We start from the raw sequence: 13,028 nt of genomic DNA, 5'->3' as shown, positions 1-13,028 counted from the left end.
ATGGTGCCTTATAGAGAAGGACACCAAATTTTGCCATGCAGAGAAGTTCCTACTTCACAGCAGGTGGATGCCAGGTACTTATCCTAGTTATCAGACCCCAAGATTTGATTTTGGCATTTCACACTCTGATCATCAGATCTGGGAACTACAGATCCACGCTGACGGATTTACAAGTAACCAATGAGCTAGAATGACTTGGTATCCAGTGAGTTGGGTTCAAAATCCAACCTACTTATCTTTGTGATATTGGGCAAATTATCTTACTTTTCTGTTTTTTTTTTTAAACCCAGACAATTGAAATGTTAATACTTCATTAAAATGTTCCAGGAGCTAATGCCTTCACATAATATCTGGAAGATAATGGCTATTGTTATTATACTGTCATTTTGCTGTTGTCATTATAACTGTGCAAGTCAACTTAGGAGACTGAATAATAATGTATGAGAAAGTTGCCTTTTGAGTACAGTGTTTTAAAGCGTGAGAAGGAACTGGGCTGGATCAGACGGGTGTTTTGTCAGTTTGTGTATCGGACACCATGGCCTCGACTCTCAACACCTTTTACCCAGACAGTGCTGGATTAACTCCACTGCAGTTTGAAGCTGTGGCTTACCTTTTTCTAGATTTCATGATGTTACCTTTTTTTGTTTTCATCTGGGAGCCTCTAGTTTATTTGATTCCAGATTTTAGCAGCAAATAAAGGAATCACCTTGAGTACTTTGAGTTTGGCTTTCAAAACATCTTTAAGGGGCGATTTACTATTCTTCCAGGTTGCTCCTTCTTCCGGTTTCACTTTTCTGAGGTGACGTTTGTAGGAGGGCGGCTAACTCACCCCAAGGACGGGCAGAGTATGCCAAGTGCTTTTAGAAGACACTGCAGTCCCTTGACTAAAGCATGGGAAAGCATGCTTCTTTAAGTTTGTTAAAACAGAACGGACTTCTCTTAAGACCTCATGCTTCTGTATTTTTTCTTTATTTTGTTTTGTGTCTGGTATAGGTATTGACATCCTGAAGCTGGTAGCAGCCCAAGTGGGAAGCCAGTGGAAGGATATCTATCAGTTTCTGTGCAATGCCAGCGAGAGGGAGGTGGCTGCTTTCTCCAACGGGTACACGGCGGACCACGAGCGCGCCTATGCAGCGCTGCAGCACTGGACCATCCGGGGCCCCGAGGCCAGCCTGGCCCAGTTAATTAGCGCCCTGCGCCAGCACCGGCGCAACGACGTGGTGGAGAAGATCCGTGGCCTCATGGAGGATACAGCCCAGGTAACGCAGCCCAGCTGTCTGTCCTTTCCACTAACCTTTAGGTCCCTGAGCTCCAGATTTTACCAGGTATATGTCAGAAAAGGAAAGAACTGCTCATTGCTATTTAGCTTCACACACACATGTACATCTGTTCTAGGGCAGTGCTTCTTAGTGGTTTTCCATTAATCATCTAGAGAACTTTTAAAAAATTCTGGTACTTGGACCTCACTGTAGACCAAATTAGAATTTCTGAGGGCAGGACTCAGAACAAGTACTTTTAGGAATCAGTATATTTAAAAGCTCTGTAAGTGCTTCTAATGTACAAAACTGAGAATCTTTGCCTTTGGGATGGATTCTGGCATCAGACTGTATATCTAGATCTATTCCTTTTTTCCCAATGTACGGTTTCATTTTGCATAACACACTTTGAACAAAAGCAAGAAGAAAGACTTTTTTCTATTCCCTTCCACTTCCAGCAGATGTTTTCTGTGATGTGGTTTAAGAAGACTCTGTCTTCCCCCCTGAGGATGCAGATGGGGCTGGCAGTGTTCAGTAACAAGACTGATATTTCTCCCTGGGCTTGTCCAATCAGTGTCTCAGATGAAACTGAGGGGACCTGGGAGGGTGGTTTATCTATAGTTGTTGGTCCATGAGCCCCGGTTTCGGCCTCAGAAAGCACTGGATTGGAACCCTGGCTCTGACACCATCTGAGTGACCAAGGGTGTTTCACTTCAGCTTTGCCTCTGTTAGCTCACTTGTCACCCAAGTTCATTAAGCCTAGGAATAAAGTCTATAAAATGCTTGACCTACTGAAGGTGCTCTGCATAGCAGAGTTACCGCCATGATGTATTTACTTAGCCCTTCCCTAATCATAAGGTTCTTGCCTGGAGAATCCCAGGGATGGGGGAGCCTGGTGGGCTTCCATCTATGGGGTCACACAGAGTCGGACACGACTGAAGTGACTTAGCAGCAGCAGCAGCAATCATAAAGTACTTCTCTGAAAGGCCGTGAATTAACTACAAATGTGGCTATTGAATCATAATTCTCAGATTTCAATTGAAGTTTTGCAGTGTATTCTCAAAGAAAAACACTGCCGCTGAGACTTGATAAAACGCACTTAAAATTTAAAAGACCATTCTGCCTGTGTTCTTTTCCGGTGGTCCAAACTCATTATCTAAAAGAGCGAGGGAGAGAGTTTTTTTCCCCTGGTCCACTCTAATCTGCTATCATTCTGTACCACATTTGTATATCAAGGGACTCAATTTTATATATTTAAGAAGTCCAAATGCCTTCATCTTTCTATACTAGCAGTGTAGTGTTTCTTCATTATTGAAATAAATATTCATCAGGTGAATCTTTTATCTAAGTGACTGAATAAAAGTTTGTTGGTGCTAATTGACTCTGAAGGTAGTCTTTAAAGCTCCTGGTATATTTTTTAAAATTTATTTTTAATTGAAGGATGATTGCTTTACAATCTTGGTATATTTTTAACTTCTTTGAAATGTAGAAGTTCAGAAAAAAAGATTTACTAATAGAGGCAGGAATAAGCATTCAAAGGCACACATGGTGTCTTGTGACTTTCTGAGAAACCATCTCAATTAAATATGGTTCACAACTAAAACAAGGCTTTGAGTAGCTGGATTTGGAGAAAGAAAAGGGAGATGCTTGACCTCCAATTAAATAAAATGAGTGCAGTTCAAACAAAGGGACTCAGGAGGCAAAACATTGTGCTTCTTGGAGTGTCAGCTTTAAGGAAAGAACTGTTAGGGCAAGCAGCAGCTTGAAGAAGGATTTAGATACTTGGGAATAAGTCACTGGATCCCGTTGATATTGCCTCCAAAAAAGAGAAAATATAATTGATGTAGTGATAGGATTTGGTTAAATGGAATATTTAATAATATGGAAGGATGATCATGAGGTATTGTTAAGGGTTCAAAAGAAAGTTTCTCATTAGGAAAAACAAATATAAACATAGGAAACTGAAAAAGCATAAATGCTAATATTATGCTATTAAATTTAGGCAGTGGAATTAGAAGTGACTTTTAAAATTATTTTTTATAATGAAAATATTATTTTGTGATTTAAAACATTTCTAAAAATGACAGGTGAAAGGACCCACGAGAAAGATAGGTAGGGGTTTGTTTTGCTGTGCTAACTTGAAAGAGGGAACCGTCCTTGTTTTAATTGAGGAAGAGCGAACAGTGGTTTATGTGCCAATCCATTCTTTCTTGGGAGGACTGGCTAAGGTTTGCGATTTTGGGTCAGATTTGCCTAAGACTTAATTCATTTCTGGTTTCTGCACATCTGTCTGCTCTTTGTACACTCAGCAACCATTTAGGATTTGTTCCTAGTCTTTCTTTTTGGGGGTGGTAATGATGGTAGTGGAGTATCGTCTACACCAAGTGACCTTGGCATGTTTCTCTGATGGTTCCGTTGAGTTCCATCAATGGAGCACTTGCTTTATTCCAGGCTCTGTCCTAGGTCCTGGGAAAGGTGGGCCCAAAGATGCAGACTCCGTGGAGGAGACTGCATGTCAGGGAGAGTATTTTCCTTGTTCATATCTCCTCCATATATATAAAATATTCTAGCATCTATTTTTTGTTATTTTTTAAGAGACAGTAGCACCAGAACACTCTGTAGTTTTCTCCTTGGTTCTAGTGTGGCCTGCACTTTGGGATGGAGGCTGAGAAGGCAGAAGCTTCTTGTTCCATGTTTTAATTATGTCCATCATTGTCTGGCAGTGCTGCGGACCTAGCTCTGATTCTAATTTTAATCGCCAATGAGCATGGATTTCTGGTTGCCAGCTCTTGTTAATGGCGCAGCTTGTTCCTAGTTTATCTCTGAGATTTGTGGAGTCAGACAAGAGAATCAGAGAACACAGGGGTCTAATTGAGACTTAGTTTTTCCATTTTCTGGTGGATTTGTATTCTGTGCATATGGTGGTACTGCTGGCGATTCGAGACTTTGCCCCAGGAGTTAATGGGCTCTTAATGTGTAAAGATGACTTTGTGTGTGTGTTTAAAATGGTTAATTTTTTTTTCCTCTTCGTGAGCCTGAGAACACCTATGTAATGTTCCACTCAGAGGAGTGGTCCTGGTGTTTCTTTTGGTTTCCTCTGTCAGGAACAGCTGGTCCATTATTAACCTTGGTGGCCTATTAGCCATTTATGTATTAAACACATCCAGAGTCTGACTTTAAAACAAAATTATGCATCAACACATTATGAGTACAATTTACTTTTTGGTGTACTGTTCTTTGAATTTTTTTAAAGACCATTTTTTAGAGCAGTTTTAGGTTTAAAACAAAATTGAGAGGGAAGTTACATGCACCACCTCCCCCTCATTCACCATTATCGGTATCAGTCAAAAGAGAGGTATCAGGGGTATCAGTCAAAAGAGTTTTTACCAAGAGGGAACCGATAATGACATATCATAATCACCCAAAGTCCATAGTTTACCTTAGAGTTCACTCTTGGTGCTGTACGTGTCCTGTGGGTTTGGGTAATGAAATATGTCCATCATTATCATACAGAATATTTTCACTGACCAAAAAATTCTCTATGGCTTACCCATTTCTCTCTTCCCCACTACCCACACCTCCCCCCATCAACCACTAACCTTTTTCAGTATCTCTTAGAGTTTCGCCTTTTTCAGAATGTCATGTAGTTGAAATCTTGGAGTGTTTTGCTTTTTCAGATTGACTTCTTTCACTAAGTCATCTGCATTTAAGCTTCCTCCATGTCTGTTTATGACTTGATAGCTGATTTGTTTTTAGTGCTGTTTCATTGTCTGGATGTATCACAGTTTATTTATTCGTTCACCTGCCTGACTCTTTTCTTATCTGAAGTGTGGCCCGAGTTTCTCAGTACACTCTTCTTTCAAGTTCAATATCAAAATGGACCCCAGCCTTCCAGATTCATCTCTGTTCTTTCCTTCCTGGGCATAACTTTGGAGAGAATCAGCAAAGGACAGTAGTTGGAAATTACTGGGACTTCGCCAGAACTCTTTAAAAAACAAAACAAAAGCCTAATACAACTTTCCAAATTGTATGTTGTCTCTTTTTTCCATCCTTTTACTTCTTTTCCCTCCTGTGGCTTATAAAGAAAGCTTTTTGTAAGTAAATATATTGAAGGTTTTAAAAAATCTATTCTAACAGTTTTGCTGTTTAGGAAACTTCAGTGCAGTAACATTTTTAAATGTAATTTAAAAATGCTTTCTTTACTCATATATTTGGGTTTAGATATTCCATCTTGTAATTTTTTATATTTGTCTTATCTGTTCTCTTCCCCTTTTTCTTTCCTGTTAATAAGGTGTTTTTATTATTCTGCTTTTCCTCTCATTAACTTCTTAGTTACACATATTTTTTTTCACTTTACTTTTAATGGATACCCCAGAGATTACAACACACAGTTAAATTATAAACCCTTTTATAAATGTGTACTTTTTATTATTTTCTGGACAACACAGCAGCCTTAAAAGACTTTCAACATATTCATCCTTCTCTTGTATTTTTTGTTTTCATACATTTAATTTTTTTAAGTTATTAATAATTTTTATTGGAGTATAGTTGTTTTACAGTGTTGTGTTTGAATCAGCTATATGTATGCATATATCCCCTCTTTTTTGGATTTCCTTCCCATTTAGGTCACCACAGATCCCTGAGTAGTTCCCTGTGCTGTTCAGTAGTTTCTCTAATTAGTTATCTATTTTAATACGTAGTATCAATAGTGTATGGGCTTCCCTGGTGGCTCAGTGGTAAAGAATCCGTCTGCCAGTGCAAGAGATGCAGGTTCAGTCTGAGTCAGGAGGATCCTCTGGAGAAGGAAATGGCAACCTTACTCCAGTATTCTTGCCTGGGAAATCTCATGGACAGAGGAACCTGGTGAGCCACAGTCTAGGCGTTCACGAAGAATCAGACACAACTTAGCAACTAAACAACATCAGTTCAGTTCAGTTCAGTTCAGTCGCTCAGTCGTGTCTGACTCTCTGCGACCCCATGAATCACAGCACGCCAGGCCTCCCTGTCCATCACCAACTCCTGGAGTTCACTCAAACTCATGTCCATCGAGTCGGTGATGCCATCCAGCCATCTCATTCTCTGCCGTCCCCTTCTCCTCCCGCCCCCAACCTTTCCCAGCATCTGTATTTTAATTCCAGTCTCCTAGTCCATCCCCATGGTATCCATATGTCCGTTCTCTGTGCCTGTGTCTCTGTTTCTGCTTTGCAAATATGTTCATCTGTATTATTTTTCTGGATGTCATATACAAATGATATTATATATTTGTTTTTCTCTTTCTGACTTACTGTCATACATTTTAACACTAAACATTTCTTAGCTTCCAAAAGGCATAATTATTATGATTTTACATGGTCACACTCCATGTAGATTTACCTGCTTACTGATTTTTTTCTGTTGCTCATTCCCCATGTCTGTCTGAGATCCTTTTTCTTTGGCCTAAAGAATACTTAGCGTTGGTTTTCAGCAATAAACTCGTGTCTTTCTTCATCAGGAAAATGCCCACTGACTAAAATAAATTGCATTATTTGGGCTTTGTTTTTGAAGGAGAGCCGGAAAATGGAACTTAAGCTTGACAGTTATTTTTCTTTCAGTACTTTGTGGCCCGAGTTTAAGTTTCCCCTGCTAAATAGCAAGGGGGAGGATTTTATTTTTAAGTCTGTATTACATAACAAATTGCATGGGCACTATTATGCCAGGCACTTTGGGCAATGCAAAGACAGGGAAGACAGAGTCATTGCTGTCAGAGAAACCTACTGTTGAAGGGAAGCAAGGTGTACATCTTTTATCTAAGGGAGTAAACCCAGGAGGGAGGGAGGAGGGAATTGGTGGGTGTGCAGTTTATCGACATAAAGGCTCCAAGTCAGGATGTCAGTGTGAAGAGTGTATGGGTTAAATTCCTGTCCAGGCAATGTATCACTGGTCAAATACTTGGCATCACTGACTCGGTTTTTTCATGAGAAAATGGGAACACCCTTAGTGCCCATCCTCTGAGCTGTTGTGAAATTAGGTGAGTGTGACCCAGAGAAAACCCTTGGTGAATGTTTACCGTGAATCACTGCGATTATTCCCAGGCTGTAGAGGCAAGAGAGATGGAAGCATGTTCTTGACTAGCTCCAACTCATATATCAATAGATTCTTTAAATCCTGAACACCAAGGGTTACTCAGTATCGGATAGGGAGAGACTGCCAAGTTCAAGACTGCTTGATGGGTAGACGGTTGAGCATGAGGGTTGCCATCTGCATTCAGTGCCCAAGAACTGGAAATTCCAGCTAGTTGTAAATATTTATTCTTTTACTGCCTGAGTGAGTGTTCCTAGGCTGGCAGGAATGTTTTCTCTAGTGAAGAAACAAAGGGGATGGTGTATGTAGACAACGGCCTGCTCTTTCAAGGGCTGTCAGAAAAAGGATACAGAATTGAGCAACTGGATTTCTAGGTTTCCTTTTATGTTGTTACTGTTTTTTCTTTTTTTTGGGGTCTTTTTATATTCAAATAGGCTTACCCAGTGTACTTGTTTTCCTTTCTTCCCCCCCTCATCTTGGACTTGCTTCTTTCTCTATAGGAAACCTTAGGCAAATGATTTCTCTGTCTCCTATTTTTCTATTTAAAATGAGAATTCAAGTGGTATTTTTTTTTTTTAGCATTAAATCAGATAATGGCTTGTTAAATTATGGGATGTGAAAAAGTAGGATATGAAAGTGATGCTTACTGGCTAGATTCAGAAGTCGTGGTGATTGGAATTTCCCAGCCTTCCTTTAGAGTTTCATTTTGAGAAAGGGAGGAAAAAGGAATTTTATGTACATTTAAGAATGATAAACAAGGTCCTATCATGTAGCACAGGGAACTATTAATATATTCAATATCTTGTAATAAACCATAATGGAAAAGAATATGAGAAAGGATGTATCTGTGTAACTGAATCACTTTGCTGTACATCAGAAACCAACCCAACATTGTAAATCAGCTGCATTTCAATAAAAGGGGATGATCATATTAAAAACAAACACAGTCATTTAAAGTAGTATAAAGGATTACTTTAGCTGCCTGCTTTGACCAGAGATTCACCAATATAAAGACTTGGTGTTGATCAGGCAGAGGGTTTGGGGTGTCTCAGCCCTCTCTCCCTCCTTTCATGAGGTTAGCTAGATTAAAACCATACTGTAATGTGCCAGTTGGTGAATCTGAAACCAGGATTGTTGTGGTTAATGTCTACGTAGTAGAATGATTCTTTGTTAGAAATTCTTAATCCTTTCTAGAAACCACATTGGAGACCTCGGTCCCAGGGACAGAGTTCTCTCTCTCAACCATAATGGACTCTATGTTGGAGACTGAGTGGTTTGCTCTGTATAATCCACTGGGAGAGTCTTAACCGTGAGATGCAGAGCACTGGCATTCTATCTGTGAGGATGGTACCAGTGCTTCTGCTGAAAAGGGAACTATAGTTACTGATTTTTTTTTTTTTTTATCAGCTACAGGATGCAGCTGTCTTGATCTACATTGTCTGAGAGCAGCTTTTTTCAGAAATTTAATACAGTGAGGGCAAGTGGAGGCAAATACCAGCTGTACCTTTAGCTGTTGACTTTTTGGCTTTTCAGATTTGTCCTTAACTTGCCAGTTGACTGTCTCTTAGAAAACAGGGATTACTGTCCTAAGGCCTTGAGATGTTAGCTAAACTGACACATATCGAGTCCCTGACTTCTGCTGTGTGGCCACTGCATGAGGGTCATTTCAGGTCAAGTTGCTTAATTTGCAGAGTGTGACTGTGGGTTCTGGGGAACTCGCAGTATGGTGAGAAGGGGACACTGTAAAGGCATGCTGACACACAATAGGCCAGATGCTTTGAGCGATGCTTATGTTTAAGGTGATGTTTGTGTACAAAGGAGCCAGGCCTATGAAAAAGCCCTTAGACATTTAATGACATTTCAGGCCATTCTACTTATTGTCATACTCCATGGTTTCATTCAGTTAGTCTGCAATCTTTTGTTGAGCAGCAGCTGTGTGCCTAGTACTACGTAAAGAAGAAAGGTGTGTGCCTTTCAACAGCTCACTCACCGAGATGGAGACACGTGTGCAAATAATGACAGTTTAGTGGCATAGGCAAGTGTTGTAATAGAAGTGTGCATGAGGAATTATAACATCAGAAGATAAGGATACTCAACCCACCACAATATACCTAGAAAATAAGAACAGGTGTGTACATTTCTATTTGAAAGTGTTTGTTTTTTTTAAAGACAGACTCTAATTTTTTTCAAGATTATATTTTGGTCTTCTTGCCCAAGACTTTCTCATGAGGTTTCTGCCCAGAGACCCCCCATCTGTTTTTTTTACACTAAGGTCTTCTCAAACTTTTGACTCTACGAAGAACATGTATTTTACTTGGAATCTCGTTTCATTTGGTTCAGTAGCAAGCTTATCAGAACGTTCATTATTCTGTAATAGGAATGGTACAAGAATGAGGCTTCAGTGTCTCACTTCACATCAAGTGCAGGAGTTGGAACTTTGAATCTGCAGGAACTAGTAAAAGGAGCTGACATAACCAACAATTAGACCTTTGTCTTATAAACATCTGGTGAAATAGCATGTAAATAGTAGAGATAATGACTGTACATGCCCAAGCCTGCACTTGACATCTACTAGTGGGGCTCAACCTTAGCTACTGTTTTATGCATTGGAATTTGAATTCCATACACTCCTTTTTTGACTCAAGCAATAGCACTCTACCTTCTGTAAATGCATGTTATGGAGAAAGAGAACCAGTGTTTGCCACATATCTGCCATGTCCCAAACACTGTCTAGGTGCTTTGCATCTGATTTTATCTAGCAAGCTTAATGGCCCTGTGAGAAACAGGTATTAGAATTAACATATCTTTCTGTATTTTGTTGAAAGCTGTGTCAGCCGTATGTACCATTGTTACAGGTACCACTAAGGAAGCAATGAAAACGTTGTGAATTATAGTTGTTAGATACAGCCTAATTTTAGACATGTTAAAGCATTTGAAGAGTGACAGGTGATGGAAAAGTCTGGGAAACAGATTCTTGGGATCTTGGGACTGGGTATACTCTCCCTCCCTAACACACACATACTTAAACATCCTTTTTTTCTTTTTTTTTTTAGTAGCCTTTACTTTTTTATTAATGAATTTTTTTGTTTGGTTGCACCACGTGGCATGTAGGATCTTGGTTCCCCAACCAGGGATTGAATGTGTGCTCCCTGCAAGTAAAAGCGCAGAGTCCTATCCACTGGACTGCCAGGAAAGTCCCTTTAGTAGCCTTTAAAGATGGGATGGTTTGCGGTCGGGGAGGGAGGAAGGAGGCACGGTGGTGTTGGAAAGCACTATGGTTTGCGTGGACAACAGTGAGTACATGCGGAATAGGGACTTCTTACCCACCCGGCTACAGGCCCAGCAGGATGCTGTCAACATCGTCTGCCACTCCAGTATTTATTTAAAAAATAAATAAATAAATAAAGATGGGATGGTTTGACACAAGCAATTTACTTAGCAAACATTGAAGGAACACCCATTTTGTTTCAGTGTCTGTACTAGGCACTGGAGATACTAAATGAAAACACACATTATATACAATGGAATACCACTCAGCCCTTAAAAGAAAAAAAATGAAATGTTGCCATTTGCAGCAACCTAGTGGACTTGGAGGGTGTTCAGTTCAGTTCAGTCGCTCAGTCGTGTGTGACTCTTTGCAACTTAGTGAAATAAGCCAGACAGAGAAAGACAAACACTATATAAATCACCTGTATGTGGAATCTAAAAAAATACACCAAACAAGTGAGTACAATAAAAAGGAATCGGACACCAAACAAGTGAATACAATAAAAAGGAATCTGACTCACAGATAATAGAGAACAAACTAGCAGTTTGGAAGGAAAGCAGTTCAGTTCAGTTCAGTCGCTCAGTCGTGTCCGACTCTGCAACCCCATGAATCGCAGCACGCCAGGCCTCCCTGTCCATCACCAACTCCCGGAGTTCACACAGACTCATGTCCATCGAGTCGGTGATGCCATCCAGCCATCTCATTCTCTGTCATCCCCTTCTCCTCCTGCCCCCAGTCCCTCCCAGCATCAGACTCTTTTCCAGTGAGTCAGCTCTTCGCATGAGGTGGCCAAAGTATTGGAGCTTCAGCATCAGTCCTTCCAATGAACACCCAGGATTGATCTCCTTTAGAATGGACTGGTTGGATCTCCTTGCAGTCCAAGGGACTCTCAAGAGTCTTCTTCAGCACCATAGTTCAAAAGCATCAATTCTTCGGCGATCAGCTTTCTTCACAGTCCAACTCTCACATCCATACATGACCACGGGAAAAACCACAGCCTTGACTAGACGGATGGAGGAGCAAAATAGAGATGGGGAGAGGGAGGTAACACTACTGGGCATAAGATAGGCTGAAAGAATATATTGTACAACACAGGGAATATAGCTGATATTTTGTAATAACTGTAAATGAAAAGTAACCTTTCAAAATTATATAAAAAAACAAAACACACACAGACACCAAAACACACAGAAAGAGAACTTCATCGCTCAAGATGCCGGCATTTTATAGGAGGGAGGCATGTGTGAGCCAGATGTCGGAATATCCTCTGTGAAATGGCCATATGGAGGACTTGAAATGGGCTTTTTTTTTTTTCTTGGGACGGTGTCTCTACATTCAGAAAAGGCTGAGTCTATCAGTGGATGACAGAGATGGGGAGTGAGTGAAAGGTAAAGCTGTTTTCTGCCCCTTTACTCCACATCCTTACTGGCTTCCTCAGAAAGTGCATTCGAGAGAAACAGTCGATATTGTGAAAAGAAGCTTGTTTTCTCCATGAATTACCAGTGCTGGGTGTCATACTTTGTTTTTTTAAATCCCAAACTCATATTCAGACAAAGTTTAATATCTTTCAGTTTTGGCCTGGCTCCTCCATCCTACGTTCAAGAGACTTGTCTCTTCATCTGTTATAACCCAAGTGCCAAACGCATATACACTTACTGTTAAGGAATTATATTTCAGTCAGCAGTAGACTTTATTGTACACTAGTTAATTTCATCATTTTGATCACTTGTGTGTGCTCAGTCGCTTCAGTTGTATCCGACTCTATGTGACCCTATGGACTGTAGCTCGCCAGGCTCCTCTGAAAATGGGATTCTCCAGGCAAGAATACTGGAGTGGGTTGCCGCGCCTTTCTCCAGAGGATCTTCCCAACCCAGGCATCAAACCTGAGTTTCTTTTGTCTCTTGCATTGGCAGGCGGGTTCTTTACCTCTAGCACCATCTGGTAATTGCTTGTTCCTCACCATTTCCTTGGGGGAGAGACAGCTGTCATTTCTGATTTCCCCATTAATTTTTTTTTTTTTTTTTACAGAAGAAACTTTGATTTATCCGCAGTTTGGGCTGAGTCAGGGGCAGGCTGAAACAACCAACCATTAAAATGACTTAGGGAAAAAAGTACTAGGGAAAGAGATGGAGGAAGTGTTTTGTTTTTATAATCACTTATTTATACAATAAGTAAGTGTCTTTTGAGAATGATATAAAACACAGAAGCCATACAAGAAAAGTTCAACTACTTAATATGTATATAAGCCAGAAAACACCATATACAAACCAAAGACAAAATAATAACTGGGAAAGTTGTTCACAGTATAGGGTTAATTTCCTTTAATAATGAAGAATTTTTGTAAATTAATTAAGGAACCAACCATCCAAAAGAAAAATGGATGGTTTGTGAGCAAGACCTTGCACAGAAAAGAAATCCTGAAGGCTCTTAAAGGTATAGGGATT

The 13,028-nt window shown here is 40.1% G+C and overlaps 1 protein-coding gene across 1 annotated transcript in view; it reads left to right on the top strand.

The window, feature by feature from the left end:
* Positions 1 to 13,028, top strand: part of TNFRSF21 (TNF receptor superfamily member 21) — a 68,023-nt gene that overhangs the window by 35,124 nt on the left and 19,871 nt on the right. Inside the window, exon 4 of the mRNA XM_055406523.2 lies at positions 994 to 1,259. Within this exon, the coding sequence (XP_055262498.2) occupies positions 994 to 1,259 (266 nt within the window). The remainder of the gene's footprint in view (positions 1 to 993; positions 1,260 to 13,028) is intronic.

The sequence above is a fragment of the Moschus berezovskii genome, chromosome 23 (genome assembly GCF_049115385.1).
Source record: "Moschus berezovskii isolate FMDL1 chromosome 23, NW_MosBer_1.0, whole genome shotgun sequence".
NCBI lineage: Eukaryota > Metazoa > Chordata > Mammalia > Artiodactyla > Moschidae > Moschus > Moschus berezovskii.
Note: the sequence above shows the minus strand (reverse complement) of the source record. Positions and strands in the feature narration are given on the sequence as shown.